The sequence below is a fragment of the Toxotes jaculatrix genome, chromosome 3 (genome assembly GCF_017976425.1).
Source record: "Toxotes jaculatrix isolate fToxJac2 chromosome 3, fToxJac2.pri, whole genome shotgun sequence".
Classification (NCBI taxonomy): Eukaryota; Metazoa; Chordata; class Actinopteri; family Toxotidae; genus Toxotes; species Toxotes jaculatrix.
In genome coordinates this window covers 13,398,739-13,420,719 of record NC_054396.1, presented here as the reverse complement: position 1 = coordinate 13,420,719, position 21,981 = coordinate 13,398,739, and the positions used below count along the sequence as shown (strand labels likewise).

At 40.2% G+C, this 21,981-nt stretch overlaps 2 protein-coding genes across 3 annotated transcripts; both read left to right on the top strand.

Annotated features, from left to right (window-relative positions):
- The first annotated feature begins 8,292 nt into the window (after positions 1-8,292).
- Positions 8,293-15,554, top strand: LOC121179789 (25-hydroxyvitamin D-1 alpha hydroxylase, mitochondrial). The gene is made up of 9 exons (XM_041034823.1): positions 8,293-8,543; positions 9,477-9,667; positions 10,211-10,401; positions 11,687-11,887; positions 12,679-12,842; positions 12,926-13,092; positions 13,189-13,270; positions 13,449-13,646; positions 14,351-15,554. Exons 1-9 carry the CDS (start codon positions 8,316-8,318, stop codon positions 14,462-14,464), a joined length of 1,536 nt encoding a protein of 511 aa, XP_040890757.1. The 5' UTR covers positions 8,293-8,315; the 3' UTR covers positions 14,465-15,554.
- A 1,319-nt stretch (positions 15,555-16,873) lies between these two features.
- mcrs1 (microspherule protein 1) lies at positions 16,874-21,681 on the top strand. 2 transcript variants are annotated; one of them, XM_041034824.1, is made up of 14 exons: positions 16,874-17,017; positions 17,833-17,987; positions 18,199-18,337; positions 18,444-18,608; positions 18,726-18,835; positions 18,932-19,040; positions 19,155-19,293; positions 19,817-19,892; positions 20,028-20,056; positions 20,249-20,341; positions 20,447-20,529; positions 20,631-20,718; positions 21,009-21,136; positions 21,248-21,681. In XM_041034824.1, exons 2-14 carry the CDS (start codon positions 17,833-17,835, stop codon positions 21,332-21,334), a joined length of 1,401 nt encoding a protein of 466 aa, XP_040890758.1. In that variant the 5' UTR covers positions 16,874-17,017; the 3' UTR covers positions 21,335-21,681. The 2 variants fall into 2 exon arrangements, with proteins under 2 accessions (XP_040890758.1, XP_040890759.1); XM_041034825.1 differs by lacking the exons at positions 16,874-17,017; positions 17,833-17,987 and having other exon boundaries at positions 18,205-18,336; positions 18,442-18,608.
- The last annotated feature ends 300 nt before the right edge of the window (positions 21,682-21,981 follow it).

Below are 21,981 nucleotides of genomic sequence, written 5' to 3'. Positions count from 1 at the left end.
TGAAATCACCTTCCATACATTTCGTCCTTTTTGCTCAATTTCTGCAAAATTCTTTAGTGAAACAAGAAAAAATATGGATAGCTTCCAGTATTGAGAGGAGCATTATCCTGAAACTGCATCTGTGAATATGCAGCAGGGGGACAGTATGTTTGATTTTCCATCTCTCCGTAGCCTTAAGCATACAGAACAGTATGTACTTATTTCCTGTGAGCATGTGGGCCTAAGTCCATCTGTGAACACATGATGAACCTACATGTAAAATAGACTCATACAGCAGTATGTGCTCAGACACATTTCTATTCCTTGGAAGGTAATGAAAATGAGAATAGTTAAAACTCTTAAAGGTGACATTTCCCCTCTACAGTCATTTGTTATTTAGCTATAATATGGCTGTAATACAAACTCTTTAAGCCATGAGGGGAAAAACTAATTGTTCACATAACATTTCTATCATTATAATATGGAGGTGAGTGTGTCTATCAGCAAATATTTTCTTTATGATAATGTTCACATTCCAAACCTGCCATACCACATCGATCATAGCACAAAGAACGAAAAAATCTCCGAAGAGATTTTAATTGGGAGCTTTTAGCTGCAAGTCATTGGCTTCCATGACATGTACTGAGGAGGCTCACCAGATGTGACTGAAAGCTTCGGAAATTCCAAATACGTGGATCTTGTGTTGGTAAGTTTTTGCCAAACTGCTTTTGAGCTCAAATCTCTGACTCATTTCCTCAAGTCTACGTAAGGTTTGATAAATACAGGAAGTATTCACAGAATTTTTTATGGTGTGAAAGCGTTAACCAGTCTAGTCCATTAAATCCGTGACACTGTCGAGGAACCGCTGTTCACTTATTATTGCCATGTGGCAACAAAGCCATTTGAGTCAGCCCAAGTACATCATGTAACATTTTAGTTCCATCAGATCATCAAATAAGAGTTTAATTAAATGCACTGCAGGGGAATCACAGAAAGAGAAACTTAATGATTAGCATTTGGCCACACCAGTAAAGCAATGTGGATGTTGCCTTTGCTTCACACCCAAAGAATTTGTTGCATCTGGACGTCAGAATGTTATTGAGGTCAAAGGTTAATCCCCTTCTAAACGTGTTTACAGAGGCAGCTGTCCAGTGCTGTTAATAACATAATCAAACCCCCACCGACCATCATTCTCTTTTAAGTTATAACACACAAGGATGTGTAACGTTAGTCACTGATTTCATTGTCGCCATTCTTCTCTTTCTTGCCAAGCATTAGATGAGAAGATCGATTCCACTCTCTTGCCTGTACAGTAAATATGAAGCTACACTGCACAGCCAGTTATCTTAGTTTAGCTTAACTGGAAACAAAGGAACAGGTAGCTAGCTAAGTAACTAAGTCCTCCTAACATCAGCCCGTAGCTGTATGGTGGACAATTTCTTCATCAGGAGCAGTAACTTCCTTAAGTTTCCTGGAGAAGAAGTAATCTGGCATTTAACTGCACCATAAAACCACAATTTGATGTTTTTACACCACAGTTTTTGCATAAATTAAACAAACAGAATTAAACACATTTAATAGTGAGTTTTATATCTGCTAGTAGGTGGAGCTTTACCCTTGCACAGAGAGGTTAGCTGTTTCTACCATTTTTCTGTCTTAAGTTACCCAACTATAGGTTCTAGCTTTATACCTACCACACTAATATGAGAGAGATATCAGTAATGTAGCTCTCTGCTAACTCTAATTCCTCAGTTCTCTCCCTCCCAGCTTTGTAGAAAGCCTTTGATACTGTTAAACACCAGACTCCAACACAAGACGACAAAAGGATTTACGGATATGTACAGTCATTGTTTGTCTCTGAACTGTCCTCATTGAAGTTTCTGACAGCTTATGCTGCTCTCCTCTCTACACGCATCATCACATCACACAATGTTTCCTACTTTTTGCCAATTGAGTCCCTGGTGCCTAACTTTACCGTTTTATTTTCTGCCCTAATACTGAGGTTGAGGTGTGTATCTCTGCTGCCTCAAGGTCAAGCTCAAACTCAGCCTAAACCAGTCTGAGCAGAACAACTTCTACAGAAAATCCTGACTTGTTCCTTCCCACAGCATTAACAACCGTGGTGAGGTTTTAGACAACCACATCAGAGTGACTCTGCAACCACGCAGGCTTGAAATCAGCGTCAAATCCCTCCTCACTTGGGATTTTGAGGTCTGGACTAACGCGAAACCTCTCCTGACCTGAGGTTCCAACCTAATTTTCTCAGGCCCTTCAACTCAACAAAGAGAAACTGTTCACAAAGTATTCACTTTATACTCCTGTGTTCACGCCCATACTGCTTGTCACTATTCATATCCAAGGCGAAATTATATATGTATACACACACACACACACACACACACGTGTATGAGCTCCACACAGCAGCCTGAACTCCTTTCCTGCTATAACTTTGTAATTTCTCTATCTAAAATCATTTCTTCAACTTGCTTGCTCCTCTCTGGCTGCAATTACTTTTCTACTTCAGTCACAGCTGAAGACTCACACCCTATCATTGTATCTTTTGTTGCAAACTCATCTTTTCAAGAAACATTCACATTGCCTTTTTCACCCCGATCACGTCTCACTTTTCTGTTCCACCTTTTATGTTGGCCTCTGTGAAAAAATCTATTCACCTTGCACTCTCTGTTTTTCATGGGATAATTTAAGGTTAAAGAAATTACCTTTTCACCTTTTCCAATGACGGGTTGAAACAGTGGCAATGATGGGTTTTAAACTTACTCCATAATTGAATTAATTGCATACTGGAAAAAAATGTGTGCTGTAAAATGGAAATATCAAAAAGTAGATATGATTACTGTAAAGGGAAGCCGGGCTTTGAAATGGTTATACTATGTTTTTCATTGCTTTGTCCCTCAATCAATCACCTTTATGCAAGAAAGCAAAAGAAAGCGCCATGTGTACATGATAAATTGTAGGAAATGTAATCTGTTCAAACTTTTCAGAGTAAACTTTGCTGCTGATGGACACCAGCAATTAATTTGAAGTGGAGAGCAGCTGCAGCCCTCTCTTAACTGTTTACACCCGCTGCGCATGACATCATGACTGCTTCATCATTTAAGTCAGCTTGCATCGTGTGACCAAAAATATGACACAGTGCCAAGTGGTCATCAGTCATGTCTAGACTGCTGCATGCTAGCTATAGGTTTGGCTGAATCTGTACTTTGTCCTTTTTTAATAACAGATAAAGGTGAGTTCGGAGCTCTGTTTGTCTTGGGAGCAACTTAGTCTAAGGATCTCTCTTCCATGTGGCCCTTTATAGAATACTTTCATTTCTTTTTTGGCATAAGCTTCATGATGCACATCAGTTTCACCATCTGTTCAACACTTTGGTCCGGGGCAAGATCTCTCCAAAACTAACGGCCGCATTTCAATGAAATTTGGATATTTATATATATATTTATATTAGATCGACAGATATTTTTTTGATATTTAGTGTCCTCACTAAATATGCTGTACAAAATGCTAGGATTTTATTATTATTATTAGAGCTAAGGTCCCAGAGTAAAAACACACTTCAGAGGAAAGCAAATACAGAGCTACTTCAAGTGGGAAGAATAATCAAAAAAAACCCAGCAGAGACAAAGAATGTCATCAGGGTTTTATAACAGTGTTAGGGTCAACTGGTTCTTTATGTTCTAGCTGGAGTGCATCATTAAATGTAAACAAAACATGCAATCAGAGAGTAATTGTACAATGCTTCTGACTGGAGAGAATGTGGAGCACAGCTGCCCATCTCAGAACCATTTTGCTTTCATACAGCTTTATCAATCAGGTGTGATTAGATGTTAGGGACATAATCAAACCTCTACAGAAGGCTGATTCACGCTCGATCGTGTTTGTTGTTTTTCTGTCCAGAGTTCTTGATGTCTCTTGGTGAACATGACCAGGCAGAGAGTTTACCTTACCTCCATCACCATGGATAATTTTGTGTGTAATCACTCATGGTGTACAGTGGATGTGCCAAACACAGCCCAGGAACAAATAAAGTCCATTATCTGTAACATGTATGCTGTCACTGTGGTGGACATAAAGAGCACATCTGGTATCCAGATGTGTCCTTTATCTAACAGATGCCCTTTACCACTCCTTATTTTTTTTAATTGCACAGTCTCAATCAATTACCACGTGTATGTCAATAAAAATCATTATTCAGTAATTTTACTGCTCTATTTTTATTCTTCATTACCACATCCTCATATCCTGTATGTTCACAAGCAGCTGTTGGGCATTTGGCAAATTCCTGTTGTTGGTTGTTAGTGACTCCGTGCACACCTCATCCCTCCAGCTTATTGCCATACTGATGACATTTTATGTCCTGTCCATAAACACATTCTGAATATCATATCCTGAACAGTTTTTCAAACACAGTGAAAAGCAACTTTAAAAAATAATTAAATAAATTGGAACAACATGATGAATTCTAGAGGGCTCTGAGCCAGGGCTCTCTCACAGAGAGTGGCTCAGTCACTGAAATAGTGGTTACTCTTGGAGTGATTACCGACTGCCCTGATGCAGTGTTTCCAAAGGCAGTTATACTCCAAGGGTTAATTTATGCTCTTGTCAGGGGAAAGCTCAACTAATTAACTTAACTAAATTCACCAAAACTAAAAATTGTGAATTTATTTTTTTTAAAAAAGAAGAATCCATAACACACATTTGCATCAGTAAGGAAGATAAACAGCCAAACAGGATTACAAATTCCTGTGGCGCTGATGTTTATTATATTTACATCAGTAAGCAGTCCACCAGCCTGAGCCAGTTGTAACACAAACACCTCAGGTTGCAATTGACAGAGCAAGAAAGGTAGTTAGGAAGTTAGTCACCCACATGCTTTAATGACTGAATGCATATATGACCGTGTAATAAACCATTCAAACACCATCCTCATTAGAGTGAGGAAATACAGCTAACACAACCACTAGACACACACATGTGCACCTCTGGGTACATATACACATATGTACACATGTGTGTGTGCATGCGTGTACTTGTATGTCTAAGCTTTGTGAGAACCAGTTTGAGTTTTAAACCACTGGAGTGAGGACAGTTTGGCTGGTCTTCAGTTTCTAACACAGCCTCAAATGGCTGTTTGAGGATTAAGATTTGGTTTTAGGATTCAGGTTTAGGCTCAGGTTAGAGTGAGGGTTAGGGTTAAGATCGTGAGCTAGGGAATGCACTATGCCAATGAGTGTCTCCACAAAGATAGAAGTACAAGTGTGTGTGTGTGTGTGTGTGTGTGTGTGTGTGTGTGTGTGTGTGTGTGTGTGTGTGTGTGTGTGTGTGTGTCTGTGTCTGTGTCTGTGTATGTGTATGTGTCTGTGTATGTGTGTTTGTGTGTGTGTGTGTGTGTGTGTGTGTGTGTGTGTGTGTGTGTGTGTGTGTGTGTGTGTGTGTGTGTGTGTGTATTTGTGTAACTCTTCTGATACCACCCAGACAGGCAGACTGCAGCCATGAACTTTAACACACTAGTCTGGGAGTATAGCAACCTCCCTTCTGGGCACCGGGCCAATACAATAAAGGGAAATACCTCTCAGGCTATCCCTGCCACGCTCTATAGCATGATCTACAACTGGGCTGCATCAGTTCACACTGTACGATAGCACAAAGAAGCCATTCTTTCACTGGATTTCTTATTATGGTTTTCATAATCAATATTAATCCCCCATTTCTCAGTGTATTGGGTTAGAGCAGGTTTTAAACACAGTGACCTTGTTTAAAAGTTGTTTATGTGTTCTTGTAAATTTCAGAGGTCACTGTTTATCTTTCTCTCTTAAAGATAACTAAGCATCTTCCACTTGGGAAGTCTCGTGTACATGCATTGTTTGTATAGACGTTTTTCCGACAGAGTGGGTTTGATCTTTCGCTCTTTGCTCCATGCTGCACTTTCAACCTCATAACTCAGCATCACAGATCGTTTTGTTGCTTCTGAAACTGAAGTCTGATTCACATGTTCAGGTCATGTACTGTAAATAGTGAGGTCAAATATGTGGGGACTGCTGCCGTGCTTAAACACGGTCTTCCAGTGTTTTCCCCTTGATTCTTTGTTCAATACAGCTGGAGCTGTTGTCAGGTGTTTGCATCGATTTCATGTTGGTCAACTTTAGCGTCTATGACCACCACTGTGCAGCCTAATCTAACTTTCTTATGTCACAATATTTCTGCTACCTTTTGTTATGTATGCACCAGGCTCTCTGGTCACGACTGAGTCTGAACATCACAGGGCAGAAGGTCTGTCTCACTGTAGTAAAGCTACTGCTGTATAAATAATATGCTGGTCTGCTGTTATTCTGCACATCATTATAAGTAGACAGACAAAAATTGCTAATATGTCATTTTTTGGAACTACCTTTACTGGGCTGCTGGGCTCATTTTCAGGCGCCAACTCACATTTCTTTCTCCTTCAGGCTGCACATGTTTATATGCACACCTATGGGATGTATGTAGCATTTGGCTGACATATTGTGGTCATAACTTGTGATTTAAAAAGCTTATGGTATGGTATTGGGAGTATGGGTAGCTTAAAGGATGATTATTAATCACATATTTCAGAGGAATTACATACAGTCATAGCCAAAAAAGTGCAGTCTAAAACTCATTAGGAATGTTTTAGCCATTGTATTTGCTTCAGTAAAATATACTTTCAAGCACATGCACTGATTTGTCTTTATAAGTTGTAAAACATCTTGGTGTTATTAATGATTCCAAGCCTTTTAAGGTCTGGTCATGCTTTACAGGTTCAAGCACTGTTTTTCTCTTAATGCCCAATTGTTGCTGCCTATTTTAGATAATGCTGACATTGTATATCATAATACTACTAAGTACCAACCTTTAAGTATTGAATGTTATTTACAATGTGGATTTATTTTGAAATATTTATTATATTTATGATGCTCTTAATTGGCTGCTGTAAGAAAATGGCACTGGTTCATGTTCAGTTTTAAAAGCATTTTTTAATTACCCTGTTTATTTGAAGCAGTTTTTATAGCTACGTACCTCTGTGTATTTATTAAGACACTTTGATTAGACAAGATGAAAAAAAAAGCATCCTCTTTTGTGGCTGTCTATGATGTGACATTAAATCCAATTTTTTCTTTGTACCTCCCAATAGTTGATAAATGGCAGTAATGTAATGTAATGTAATGACACTATTAAAATCAAGAGGCTTATCCTGAAAGCACTAAATATATTTAAATGTATGACATGGATTTGTAAAATACAGTAAGATGACCATAAAAATGCTGAGATGTAACACCCTCGTCCCACTGGGAGTGCAGAGGCCTTCCATCCAGCCTCATTATTTTACAGCTGAGATTGCCAGTCAATCCTCTGTTTTTCTCTGAAACTGGGTGATCTAAGCTTTCTAGTTAGAGCATACGAAATGTGGGAGCAAATGTCAAAGCAGATTCTGAGTACAGCCCTGGGGTTGTTACTTCACAGTCCACACACATGGTGCTTTGGACAATTTCCAGTTCAAATGAAATCAGGTCAGGATTTTCTCTCTCACAAGGAAACCCACCAAGTCAGCAAAAGAATGGGTTATAGCTGGGTAAACAAAGCACCAGCAGGTCTGGAAAAGACACAGGTTATCCCTGCCTATTTTTCCAATTTAAGCTTGAAATAATGTTCCGTTTTCTTTGTGCATGGAGGGCCTCTACAAACTTAAGCCTGTTCCTGGTGCTTCGTGAGTATGGCCAAATCGTGATTTGTCACACTTTTTGGTTATTGGATCAACTGTTTCTGCTTGGCTGTGGACTGTCTGTTTAAGGTGAAACTAACCTCCAGCCCTCTTATCTCTGTCAAACAGACCTGGTTCCCCCCTTTTAGATAAATGGGATCTATAATAACATTGGCCTTGAGGGGTAAGTCTTTTGAGCACACAAGACATTATATCCACAAGTGCGTGATCGCTCTATATATGTCAGTCTGCTGGACTCTCAGAGAGCAAAGTGCTTCACAGGGGGAGAGATAAGCCTGAACAGTAACAGAGAAGTCATGTATTATTTATGCAGGACCTCCACGTGTGCTGTCTCTGGGATGGTCTGAGCTCTGCCCTCTGATTGGACACACCTTCCTCTCCGCTCACGCCTTCGCAGCCTCTTTCAGGCGGGGGCGGGGTCTGCGCTGCATTTACACCCATGATTGGCCCAGAAAAAGAAAATTTACGGCTTTATCTCCGCAGGTTCGACGAGCAGGTCGCGCGTTATAAATAGAGCCACCAGCCGGGGAAAACAAAATGAGCACCGACAACCGAGGGAGACGCGTCCGGCCACCGCTCCATGATCTCTGTGAGAAAGATGCTGCAGCAAGCTCTTAGAGTATCCGGCCGGAGCGCCTTCCCCCTGGTCAAGTGGATGGAGAGATGGGCTGAGGGCGCGTCAGCCGGTCCGGAGGGCACCAAGCGGCAGGCAGTGAGGACGCTGGACGACATGCCAGGACCGTCGGTCGCCAGCTTCGCCTGGGACTTGTTCGCCAAACGGGGGCTGTCACGGCTGCACGAGTTACAGGTAGGTTCAAGTTCAACATGCATGAAGTTAAAGAGGAGCCAAAATGCTGTGCAATACACCAGTATTTACAATACCTGCATTTTTAATAGAAACACGTGCACAGTGTACAGGCTGCATCACAGTGGACTGATGAAGAAAAACACTGATGCACAGGAGATTCAAAGAGAGCAGAATGAATGCAGTTCTGAAATATTTGCTTGCTTTTAGATAGTTGTAGGGGACGGGGGGAGACAAGATAATAAGAAGTGGTCAAGAAGGAGCTCCCCTTTTTATTTGGATCATTTAAAAAAAAAAAAACCATGAAGTTGCTTAAAGTGTCCCTCCAGATATGTTTTAAGACATTTAGAAATCTGATTTGAATAATAATTTGTGTCTGATATGTTATTTTTTTTCTACAAAGATTTCCACGTTAAAAAAATTCTTAAAAACACATATCAGCTGCTCCGCCCCCAGTGATAAATCCAGAATCTATTAATACGCAGATGCTCACTCAAAAATGCCCATTCTCAGTGTATGTGCACTGGAGGTTTCCCACTTGTGCAAGCTGAGTACTGCATCATGACTGGCTTCCAGACTAGATGTTATGTCACAAAACAAGCTCGTACGAACATGTCCCAAACTCAGATGTAAAGTGAGCTCAGCAGATGAAACAGCCCTCTAGTATCACATCTGTTAAACACCTTTTGAATTATTCTAACGCCTTAAGTCAGCATGTCTGCCAAGTAAAGAAGAAGATTTAGCTGATAAGAAGGTGCCTATAAATTTATGTATCTTCACTGAAAATTATCGAATCATTAGTGGTTCAGGAAAGCCTGCAGGCATCTTCATTTCTGCACCGGGCTTTCAAACTAAAATAATGATCCAGAGATAATGCCAGTCATCTCGTAGCCTGCAGAATTTTTCACGAGGTCAAACCTCTGTCTCATGTCCCAGCTGGATGGAGTGCGGCGGTATGGCCCCATGTGGAAGGCTAGCTTTGGCCCCATCCTGACAGTTCACGTGGCTGATCCAGCACTCATCGAGCAGGTACTGAGGCAGGAGGGCCAGCACCCCATGCGCTCTGACCTTTCCTCCTGGAAGGACTACAGGAAGCTCAGGGGGCACCACTACGGACTCCTGACATCGTGAGTGTTGCATAATCACCTACTTGTACTCTGACTTGTGGCAACTTCTCTGTCTTTACCCACAGAGTTTTCCTTGTCTTTGTCCTCTCCTTTCTTAGAAGCTCGAAATCACAAGGTTAAACCAAATCTAATGTATGGTATTTGGCCTTCCTGACGTAAATCACATAACCGAGACAACAACAAAGATGAGGCTCGCAGACAATCGACCATCCTCTTCTCAACTTAGTTCATTCACTTATATGAAAATATTTTGATTCAGGCAGAAGGAAACACAACTGAGAGGGCACTTGCTTTAACTACAACCTAAGATTTCACAAAGTGTCATACTGATGCGTCAGACTTACAAGACTTTAAATTATTTACTGTCTCACTGTATAATGTATCAGGTGTCAAGTTTTTCTGCTAATTGTGAGTGAAGTACAAAGGAGAAAACTTTTTCAGAGCAGCAGTTAAATACTCCGTCTTGAAACCATGTAGTACTACAATTCAGCTGTGTGCACAGATGCATGTTACTATTCATTTTGACTATGTGTGTGTTCCTAGTGAGGGGGAGGAGTGGCAGGCGGTGAGAAGTCTCCTGGGGAAGCACATGCTGCGGCCGAAGGCAGTGGAAGCTTATGATAAAACCCTGAACAGCGTGGTCAGTGACCTCATTGCCAAACTTCGCCTCAGCAGACGCCCTCAAGGCCTCGTCACTGATATCGCCAGCGAGTTCTATCGCTTCGGCCTCGAGGGTAAGGTTTCATGTAGTCTGACGAGTGGAAATGTCACGCATCACTACGGGGTGGACCACGCCATGTAAACATTGGTGATTAGTACCAGCCGCATGCAGGAAGTAATATAAGGTGATATCACCGGCATTTTAAATGTACATGCTATAATAACTTAAACATTTCCACCTTGCACCTACGATGACAATGTCAAGTAACCTTTATCTCACCTTTCCAGTGGTGGAAAAAGTATTGAGTAAAAATGGTAATTCTGCAATATAAAAATACTTCATCATAAGTAAAGTAAAGTTATACTTCAGTAAAAGTAATGTAGTTTTACTAGAAAACTAGACTTAAAATATCAAAAGTAAAATAACACATAAAGTAGAATGGCCAGAATGGAGTGTTACATATATATTGATAATAGTTATTGATGTATTAGTGTCTGAGCAGCATTTAATGTTGTAGCCTTGACTTAAGAGGCTGAACTTTGCAGATATTTGCAGTCAAGTTTCTCAGTTTGAGAGAGAAAGAAAATGGACCGAGGATACATAGAATGAAATATGAAAACGAACGAATGTAAGAATTTAACTTGCTCTCTGTGTCTGGGCTCCTGAACAGTTAATCCTGCAGGAAGCGAGAACTACATTCATTCATTTTCCTCTCTCAGGTTTTCCCAGACTAAGCACAGACTCGGTCCAGTGACTGCATGGTCGCATGCACAATTCTCAAACATTTACTCTACCGTCGCCAAAATGACTGTATTGTTGAATGGACACTGGGCCAAGAATTAGACTGTGACATATAGAAAGAAACTAAATGTTGCCAAAGGAGAACAACTGTCTACTTACCTATTACATATGGTAACAGTAGATGTTAGAAGCCACCAATTAATCCTTCATTGTCTACTCTGATCTAAACATTTCTTTGTGGCTTCTATTTACAATAAATGCATAAGTTAACAACCTAAAGAAACAGGCACATCAACCAAGTAATTATTACTGAAAGGTGTTTTGCATGTTGGTTGGTTTTGTTCAATCCATGTTCTTCACATCTGGGATTAAAAAAAATCCCCTCTTGGTTATACTGTTATTGCTTGGCATTGCTTAATTTAACCATAATGTTATTTCTGAGCTCTGTTATCATGATGGAGCAGCTGACAACTTAAGAAATACAATATCTTTTTTAAAAAAGCCTTAGTTGTGGTTTGCACAGTCTACAGTACATTTCTGTCAGCCCTTGTGCCGTTATGTCTTTCTCACCTCTTCATTTACCTTTTTTCTTTTTTCCTTTTTTCTTTTTCCAACAGGTATTTCCTCAGTGTTGTTTGAATCCAGAATTGGCTGTCTTGATAAGGTTGTTCCTGAGGAGACAGAGCGTTTCATCCAGTCTATCAACACCATGTTTGTGATGACGCTTCTTACAATGGCTATGCCAAGCTGGTTACACCAGCTTTTCCCTAAACCCTGGAACATCTTCTGTCAGTGCTGGGACTACATGTTCGATTTTGGTAGGTTGTTTCTCCTACTGCATCATTTGAGTTTGGTGTAGGAAATGGCAGCAAAATAAATGCCTACATGAAAACAATAACTCTGATAGTTATAATTGTACTTATAATACTGTTTTTGCATTGTACAGATCACAAAATACTTTTGAAAGTCAGAAAGTGTGAAATCTACCAACGTACAGGGAAACTAAATGAACAGACTCTAGAGGATGTTATAGAGAAGCCTCAGTCAATACTGAAACTAAAGATGCACCACACAAGCGAGCACCATGCTACAACATGAGACCGAAATAAACATGGCGGTGGATCATCTCTTTCCACATCATACTTATGCAACTGAGTTCCTTCCGCTCTCCTCAGTTCTCACTGGCTGTTGCTGGTTACCACTCAGCACTGGCTTGTCGTCCCACTCACTCTTACAGCACATTAAGTCTTGTCCAGATCTGAGACGTCAAAATCGAACATGTTTAAAATAATCACACTGCTCCGAACTAGATCAGGAAGCAGGAGATTAAAGTCTTTAACCCTCACGCACTACAAGATCATCTCTGCTGAAACAAATGTGAAGTCTTGATCTTTACCATCAGTCATGATGGTCAGGATTATTTTTCCTTTAAATTTGGAAAACAGAGACCTCAAGTTTGAGAGAATGATTGTAAATAATCAGCAGGCAATGCATGGTTTGCGTGAGCTCAAGACTTGCTTTACTGCTGTGTCTCAGCCTCCTTGCGTGAGTGAGTCTATTTCACATTTACCTTCACTGTCATAATGACCCATAATATCTGTGCCTATAGCAAAAGGTCACATCGACCAGCGCCTGACAGCCGAAGCGGAGAAAGTGGCTCGTGGAGAGAAGGTGGAGGGCCGTTATCTCACCTACTTCCTGTCCCAGACGGGCCTTCCCATGAAGACCGTGTACAGCAACGTCACAGAGCTGCTTCTCGCAGGAGTTGACACAGTAAGGATGGTCCCTCTGTCCTCTTTTTCAACCCGAGCTGTCCAACAGACTGTTAAAACTCTTGTCTTACTGCGTCATTACAGATCTCCAGCACTATGTCCTGGTCCTTGTATGAGCTGTCCCGTCACCCTAAGGTGCAGGCCTCACTCCGGGAAGAGGTGTTGACCGTACTGGAGGGTCGAAGGATGCCGGAGGCAGCAGATGTGGCTCGAATGCCTCTCCTGAAAGCCACAGTAAAAGAAGTGCTCAGGTATAAATAAACAGGTTGCGTTTATTTTCCTGCCAAACATCTAGTTATTAATATACAAGTGAATTATTCTTACATTATTGAAATTTCATTTTTCAGGTTGTACCCTGTTATTCCTGCAAATGCAAGAGTGATTACAGAAAGAGACATACAAGTTGGAGGCTACCTAATCCCTAAAAATGTGAGTGTGTTGAGGGAATAACTTCACATTCATACCCTGTGATGACTGAATTCAAATCTGGCTCGTGCCATGTTGTCACATTAGAAAGAGTCTTTGTTCTTGGCTAAATATGAATGTTGCATTCACGGTTCACCTTTGCAGTCCAACACACATCTGACCATAAAATCCTTCCATCCAGACTCTGATTACTCTGTGCCACTTCGCAACATCACGAGATCCGGCAGTGTTTCCAAATCCAGATGAATTCCAGCCTCATCGATGGTTGAACAAGGACCAGACTCATCACCCGTACGCCTCTGTGCCGTTTGGGGTGGGAAAACGCAGCTGCATAGGTCGTCGTATTGCTGAGCTGGAGCTCTATCTTGCTCTTGCCAGGGTGGGTTGGCTGGATCTTGATCTTTATTTCTATAAGATATTAAGAGACTGAATTTAGTAGTTTTTAAAGTAGTACGATCCAAATCAAGTTTTGATCCACACGGAGTCAGTGGTTTTAGTGGAAAAAGCAAGAAGGTAGTAAATCCAGGTACATTTGCATTGCAGTTATAATGCACTACTTCACTCCATATATTAAGTGATCATTTAATGTTTGATTATTTGTTGAATATGAGGACAGTTTTAGACAATTTTAATCTCTAGTTATTCAAATAGGTTTGTATATAACATATATACATATGAAATATATTAGAAGAGGCTTAAGGCACTGTAATTAGTGTAATCACAGTATTACAGCCTTTCAATAGATGGATGTAATAGAAATAACATTTTGTTACGTGCTGCATGTACACAGATTATTTGAATGTTTTGACAAGAATTTTTTGCAATTAAATAGTTTTAGAAACTGTTGTATTTCCAACAAATCCTCTTGCTGCACCTTTTCTTGTAATAATGTGAGAAACTATTGAGGGGGGAGTTTAATCCATTGTGCAAATCCAGCTTCTAATGATTTAATTTGATTACTTAATCCAGGGATTTCAGTTAAGAGTCACTACCTAACACTTATCACATGATGACCACTTGATTTTTTTTTTAATTTCAGTCACCACATAATAAATCTGTTTTGTCTGTTTCTGCTCTCATTAGATCCTAATAGAGTTCGATGTGAAGCCGGACCCAGAAGGGGTTTCTGTGAAGCCCATGACACGGACGCTTCTAGTTCCTGAAAATGTCATTAGCCTAAAGTTTATCGAACGATGACCTACTCTCCCGAGCCGATCAGTTACGTGAACGTGAGTCTCTTGGCAGCAGGGAGCACTAGCAGGCGGAGCTGTCACAGGAACCGTGAGTGTGCTGTATGCAGTGGATCGCGTCAGAGCGGACCTTCAACCTTCGACTCAGCAAAGACCAAAGCCCTCCGTACTTGTAACCCTCATTTGTAAGAGGCTAACATGTGGAGAAGGACAAATGAACGAAGGATGAGGATTGACAGCTCATTCACTGAGGCTTTCCACTGGGAGCGTTGTTACTCCAAATTTAATAGTGTGTTTTGAACATAAATTCACCATTAAGCACTTATTTGCACAGATGCCACGAGCCACCCAGTGATCTCCAAAACATTTCAACAGACTTTCATTTCACTCTGAAAGTGAGTCAGACCATGTTACATTTCATGGCATTTGATATATGTATGCCAGTATTTGAAGCTGATTTTTTTTCTGAATCTGGTAACCCCCTCCTAAATCTGATTATGAACTGTGATCTTCGCTCTTTAATACATACAGTACACCAATATCAGCAATTTCCTGAGTGTCCTGATTGCGCAAACATTTCAAGAGCACTTCTGTATATGTTATCCCAGAGTACCAAGAGGCGCATTACATTTCTCTCAAAGTCTGAGATACACAGTGCGCTGTAAATTATTCAAGCATATTATCGCAGCCTCAGACTGGAACATGGAGACACTGTTCCTAATACCTCCAGCTCTTATTTAGCTACTGTGAGAGAGTTGTGTAGTTGTGATGTTCAATATATTGATCAAAGTGTATTTTATAAGGTGCTTATGATGAAAAACTTTTAGTGACGGGTTCCTCTAAGAAAAATGGCAGCTGTTGAAATTATCCCTGTGTAGGAAAATATAGTGCCACTGAAATCTGAAAAGTAGGCTACTCTGCACTCAGGCTTTGTAAATCTATCTGTATCATAAGCCACAATTAGTGCAGCACAATGCAAGTTTAACTGTTTTTAATTTGTTTTATTTTTTACATCTTAACCTATGAGTGATATACCACAATTTTGTAAACTTGTGAGCTTCTGTATTTATTTTAATTTAACACATTTTGAAACTGTTACTGTACACGTTAATAAAAGGTTTCAAGTTGCACCTGTGCCTATTTGTTATTTAATTTAACCTAATCAATGAGAGTCCAGTTTACATCCATAATATCACCTCTTCCTTTTGTGTTAACATGATGCATCAGTTGTATCAGATTAGATCTTACCCATATTTGAAATAGTCATTAGTTTGATGCCAGTGAACAGCCACAAGGCACGTAGGCAGCAGTTTCTGCGAAACACAGTGCTAAGTATCAAAGTTCCCGTGTGACATGTGGACTGTGTGAGCTGTGGTGCAGCAGCTGTGGGTCAATAATTTGGACAAAAATCACTCAGATGCCTCGTTCATCACATCCACCTGTCCTTTACACGGGGAACAATTATGCTTATTTTAAAACTAAAGATCCACCTCAAATGCTATTTATAACAATAAACATTCATTCAAAAATGAACAGTGACAATCAGCTCTGAATGTTAAAATCAGTAGATGCTGGATATGAATAAGCTCCTGACTTTGTGGCCTTGAATCATTTCTTGTACATTCACAAGAGACCATTTTAGATCAATATTTGACTGTGGAGTAAAGGACTCTGGGAGAAATGCCGCTAGAATACTGAGAAAACCTGCACATGCATTGGAAATACTATACACCTACACTGGAAAAGATCTCTCTTGGAAAAAGTGGAGAAGAATCACTGAGCTGTGGTTGGTTTTTTAAGCAAATAAAAAAGAAAAAACAAAAGACAAAGCTATAACCCTGTAAGTATAACAGCAATATTGATGCTGGAGGTGATTCTTGGATTATTGAAAAGTAAGAAGAGAGACAGCGTGTAGATTTTATTTGATGTCATTCTATTTATTCTAGTGTTCATACGTCTACTGACACCTCTGAGCACACCATTCATCGGGCATTTTGGGTCTTTAAACATCATACACCCTCCTCCAGGTGACCCAGCTGGGGCTGATCAGACCCCAGCTTGTGTCCGGGTGGCCTGACTCCATGGTTCTCCCCTTTTACACTATCAAGAAGTGAAGATAGCATGACATGCCACTGTTCATAATAAATAAGCAAATGGTGGGATGTATGACTATTGTCTACAGTTGTAAAAACCATACATATTGGTTATGTGCCCCCAACAAGTAAAAGAAGACAAACAAAATATAAGCTTGTCGGATAATAAAGGTAAAAAAAAGAAAAATCTGTCAGTTTCAAATACTTTGGACAGATCTCGTGAAAATGATTAACGTTTATACAGATCCAGGTCTACACTCCAGTCCAGGAAGCGGCGGTAAAGCTCCGCGATCAAACCTTCCAGGAAGTAAACAGCAGAGAAGCTAATGCTAACAGGCATACGTCAAATTCATGTAGCCATTTAGCAATGTAGCCAGCGAACAGGGAGTTGATTAAAGGCACAAACACATTATCCACACTCCGGTTAACGGATCAGCTAACACAACGAAGGAAAATAGCGAGGAAAGGTAAGTGACAGGGCTGGGTAGCTGGTTGAACTAACTCACTAATTAACTAACGTTTGCTACCGCGAGAACGTTGTGTTAGCTAAAGCTAATGCGAGCTAGCCAACATAAGCCAGTATTATTTTGATTAAAATATCTTGGCTAACAAAACACACTGCACTGCAATATTGTCTGGGCTGGCTATCTTGCCCGCCACAGTAATTCCGTTTATACTAAATATTAGATATTGAAGGCAGCGGGAGAGGCTGTGGCTAACGTTAAATGTAAACAAAAGACGCGGCTAAGTTGATTAGCCTCCTGTAATTGCTAAGCGGAAATAAAGTCTGAATTGTAAAGTAACACTCTGAATAAATCACTTTACTCTGAGACATAGACAGCTCTGGTACCTTGTGTATCTATTGAAGCCAAAGCAGAAGCATCATGTTGTCATACAGTGATGTTAAGATGCTCAATATTAAGGGCTAACATTGATGATTAAACAAAAAAAACAAACAAAAAAAGCATACTAGATTGTTCTTTACCTTATTTACTCGGTGCCAGTTAGAGCAAACTACGTCAAAGTGAGAGGTGAGTTCACAAACCTCTTCTGCCAGCTGCTCTTTCAAAAAAGATTGAACTATATTAAGATTACAACAATTGTGTGCAACCTGTATTAGGAAACGTGCTCTATGGACTCTGCAAGTGTGTGAAGCCAAGTTAAAAGTTTATAATGTCAGCCACAGATCACCATCCAGCCTTATTGTGTCTTGAATCCTGCTGCTCTGAGCTGAGATGTTTCTGAATAATTTCCTTTTGTGTTTCATATTGTGATTGAACAGATGCAAGCAGGTGACCCTGTAGTTGGTGCATCTGTGGCTGTAGCTGGTGCCCAGAGTCGGTCAGAGGACGAGGAGTCGCTTGGGGTAAAAGATGTAAAAAGGACAGCAACACAAGCATTTGGAAGTGGTGTTCCCAAACGCAGAAGTTCCTCCAGGTTTGATATATCTACTTGTATATTGTACCGTAGCGGTCATCCCACTGTATACTAGTATAGCTTTGATGGAAATAAAATAGATATGTATAAATAAAATAGGAAAATAGATGTGCTGTTTAGTGTTGCTCAGAATATTTGATGTAGTGTTGCTTTAGTGCATCACATTTAAAAAATGAAGAACTGCTTACAAATGTTGTCAAAACATCCTCAGGTCGATAAAGAGGAAGAAGTTTGATGATGAACTGGTGGAAAGCAGTCTTGTGAAATCGTCGAGCAGAGTCAAAGGCCCTCCTGTCATAGAGCCTGTCCGCTGTTCAGGGAGTGAACCATCATCTAGTGAGAAAAAAAAGGTATGTGTGACCATAGAATCAACAGATTTCGTCAGGAAGCAATGACTGAGGTAGAGCTTTCAGAAGTTTGATGGATAATTTTTGTGCCTTTCACACACTTTGTCAGGTGACAAAGTCAGGGACTGCTCTCACACCTCCTCTCACCATGGTAATAAACCCTGCACCGATCACCAAAAGAGTAAAGAAAAGCAAGCAGCCTCTGCATATTACTAAAGACCTGGGCCGATGGAAACCCACTGATGATCTGCTCCTTATAAATGCAGTGTTACAGGTGAGTAGTGCAAAAATTCAAATCATTGTCTAAAAAGATGAATGTCTGTCATCTTATGAAGCACCAGTGTGGGACGTGGACACAGCCAATCTTGTGCTTATATGTATCTCCCTCTAGACCACAGATCTAACCTCTGTTCATCTGGGGGTCAAGTTCAGCTGTCGTTTCACTTTGCGGGAAATTAAAGAGAGGTGGTACGCTCTGCTGTACGATCCTGTCATCTCAAAGTAAGAGACTACGCAGGCAACAACTTTTCCTCTTGTTGGCACGTTTATCCTTTAATTACCGTTGAATCACATTCTCCCTGTTGTCTGTCTGGTTAGGCTGGCATGGCAAGCCATGCGGCAACTTCACCCAGAAGCCATCGCAGCAATTCAAAGTAAAGCTCTCTTCAGTCAGGCTGAGGAGGCACTGCTGGCAAAGATCGGCTCAGTACGTGAAATTTTTACGTTAGAAACATTATTACATTATTAAACCATCTCATAAATGTACACATTTAACTTCGGTACTCACAAGGAGTGTTGTATTACTTTTGTCATTGAACAGACTAGTCAGCCCAAACTGGACGTGTTCCAGGAGCTTCTGAGCAAACACCCTGGTGTCTTTCACCCATCTCGCACCCCCAAAAGCCTGCTGGTGCACTGGCAGCTTCTAAAGCAGTACTACCTACTGGATGACCAGAGCGGTGAGTATAATTGCCCACGCATTAGTACTGATGTTGTGTGCAGGTTTCATTCAGACTGTGGAGCATTTACTAATTTGGTTTGGTTTTTCTGTGGAAATTGATAAAATGGCTTTTGTACTCAGATGCACATCAAATTAATTAGTAATTGACAGTTTAAGGCGCCATGTTGCCAGTAAACTGACATTTTGACATCTGATAGCATGTAGTCACTTATACTTTGAAAACCCTGTATAATAAAATGAGCTGAGGACAAGCCAGACTCTTCATTTTGTTAGAATGAACTCTAGGAATGTCTGAGCTATTCAGAATGGTCGCGTAAAACAAATTATATTAATCTGAAGTCTTACTGGATGGAAAACAGTATCCCAATGTTTATCACAGATGAAAACTGTGATGGAAATGACTTTGCCTAAATCAGAGTTTTTAAGTATCATGTCTATGAAAGCTCCCGTTGTTGGTTTTCTGAAACAATGTGATGAGCTCTGTATGTAATATTGTGGTTGGTTTTGATTGTGTGTTGCAGTCCAGCCTCTCCCTAAAGGAGACCAAGTCCTCAACTTCTCTGATGCTGAGCAGATGGTTGATGATGTAAAGTTAAAGTAAGAGAGTTTCTCATGCTTTTGCAGCTAATTGTGTGTGTGTGTGGCAAAAGATTAAAAAAAAAATTGTCCATCTTCTCACTAAAATACTGTATTATGTACTATAATATACTGATCATGTTTCCTTTCACACAGGGAGAGCAGAGATGAAGTTTTGGAACATGGTAAGAAATCACTATAAAATTGTTTAGATGCTGTCCTAATGGCAAATCTGAAATCACAGTTCGGTTAAGTTGTTGCTGGATTCGTTATTGTCCAGGCAGTACATTAGATTGTTATTCTAGCCAGAAATGTCCTGGTGGATTTTACTGTCACTATATAACATGAATGCAATCTCTCTTCCTCTTCACTTTCAGAGCTGATGATTTCTGATCGACACCAGAAAAAGGAGATCAGACAGTTAGAGCAGGAGTTGCCTCGTTGGCAGGTTCTCGTGGACAGTATCACAGGTGCGTAAAGATTTACTCACCAAGCACAATCAGGCGGCTGTTACAGGTGTGCCTGTTTTAAAGAAGCCACTCAGGTGGAACTCATTTGTGTGTCTGTGTCATCAGGGATGAGCATGCCCGACTTTGACAACCAGACACTGGCAGCACTACGAGGACGAATGGTACGCTACCTCATGAGATCGCGAGAGGTAAATAATCTTTCAGAAACAGCTAATGCTGAAGTTTTAATGCGTGTGAGAAGAAAATTTTGACTGTGGCATAAATTATTTTTTGATTGATTTTCACACAGATCACGTTGGGCAGGGCGACCAAGGACAAACAGATAGATGTAGATCTGTCCCTAGAGGGACCTGCGTGGAAAATATCAAGAAAACAAGGTGAGTAAACTCATACACTGTGAGGCTGTAACATCACATGCAAAGCAATTTTATATTTTTTGCTGTTAGTTACTGAAAGAAGCCGAGAGAATGGAAACAACAGAACAAAAACGAGTGGAACATTTTTTAATTTTTGAAACACATTTTTGATTTTGAGATTATTTGTCTTAATGATTACTACAACTGTTTATTTTTTAAGGTAGATTTGTATGCTACACTGTTGTGTACTGAACATGTACACAAATGTCTGTCATTTGAATCATGCTTACTGTATGTGTTGATGTTTACAGGAATTATTAAACTGAAAAATAATGGAGACTTCTTCATCGCCAATGAGGGTAGACGACCCATCTACATAGATGGCAGACCGGTCTTGTCAGGCAACAAGTGGAAACTCAACAACAACTCAGTGGTGGAGGTGTGTGTGTGTGTGGTCCGGCCAAGTTGTACAATATTTCAAATCAAACATAATGTGTTTGAGTGGTACAGAGTGAGGCACGACCTTAACATACTGTATCTGTCTCTTCAGATTGCAGGTCTTCGCTTCGTATTTCTAATTAACCTGGAACTCATCTCATTAATAAAAGCAGAAGCAGCCAAAATGACACAGCAGTGAATGCCAGCCATCCAGCAGGAGCATCGACATACAGGACAAACTGGCAGAAACGAAAGGACCAGTCAGTCGCTCTGTGTAGAACAGTGGTTAACATTTGTTCTTACATAGCACAGCAGTGTCACCAAGAATTGAACTGACGACGACGTTAACCTGAAATGTGAATTGATAACAAGCTACAGCTGAATCCTGAAGCGAAATACTAACAGGTTTTTACTTGGTGTTTGAACATTTTTTCATGTTGTAATGTAGATACTCTGATGGTAGAGCCTTGTTTTTCCAGTTTTTCAGAATATTGTATTTAAATTCTGTAGTAAAGCTTTTTCAAAATATTAAACTTGTATACACAATATTCTGAAGTTTCTGAAGTTTTTACAGCCCAATCTACTGTTGTAACATTAAGTTTCACATATTAACAAAAAAAACCTACTGTGAGAAACAGCACATCCTGCAAACAAGCATTTAATGCAAAAATACTAAAATGTACTTAATGACCTACACTCAGTGAGACGTTAGAAAAAGACTGGAGGTACAATTTGGCCCAAATCTTTGAGAATTTTTATATATACACATAAATTGATGTCTATTTTTGATTTTTAGTTTTTCTTGTGAAAGACTGAAATTAATTTTCCAGCATGCAGAACTCCTGT

What these genes read in the sequence shown, in the direction of transcription:
- mcrs1 (XM_041034824.1), top strand. Translation starts at nt 17,833, where the DNA reads ATGCAAGCAGGTGACCCTGTAGTTGGTGCATCTGTGGCTGTAGCTGGT. An exon ending in AAACGCAGAAGTTCCTCCAG is followed by an intron (nt 17,988 to 18,198) that starts GTTTGATATATC and finishes AAACATCCTCAG; the next exon opens with GTCGATAAAGAGGAAGAAGT. An exon ending in TTATAAATGCAGTGTTACAG is followed by an intron (nt 18,609 to 18,725) that starts GTGAGTAGTGCA and finishes ATCTCCCTCTAG; the next exon opens with ACCACAGATCTAACCTCTGT.
- LOC121179789 (XM_041034823.1), top strand. Translation starts at nt 8,316, where the DNA reads ATGATCTCTGTGAGAAAGATGCTGCAGCAAGCTCTTAGAGTATCCGGC. An exon ending in GCTACCTAATCCCTAAAAAT is followed by an intron (nt 13,271 to 13,448) that starts GTGAGTGTGTTG and finishes CCTTCCATCCAG; the next exon opens with ACTCTGATTACTCTGTGCCA. An exon ending in TCTATCTTGCTCTTGCCAGG is followed by an intron (nt 13,647 to 14,350) that starts GTGGGTTGGCTG and finishes TGCTCTCATTAG; the next exon opens with ATCCTAATAGAGTTCGATGT.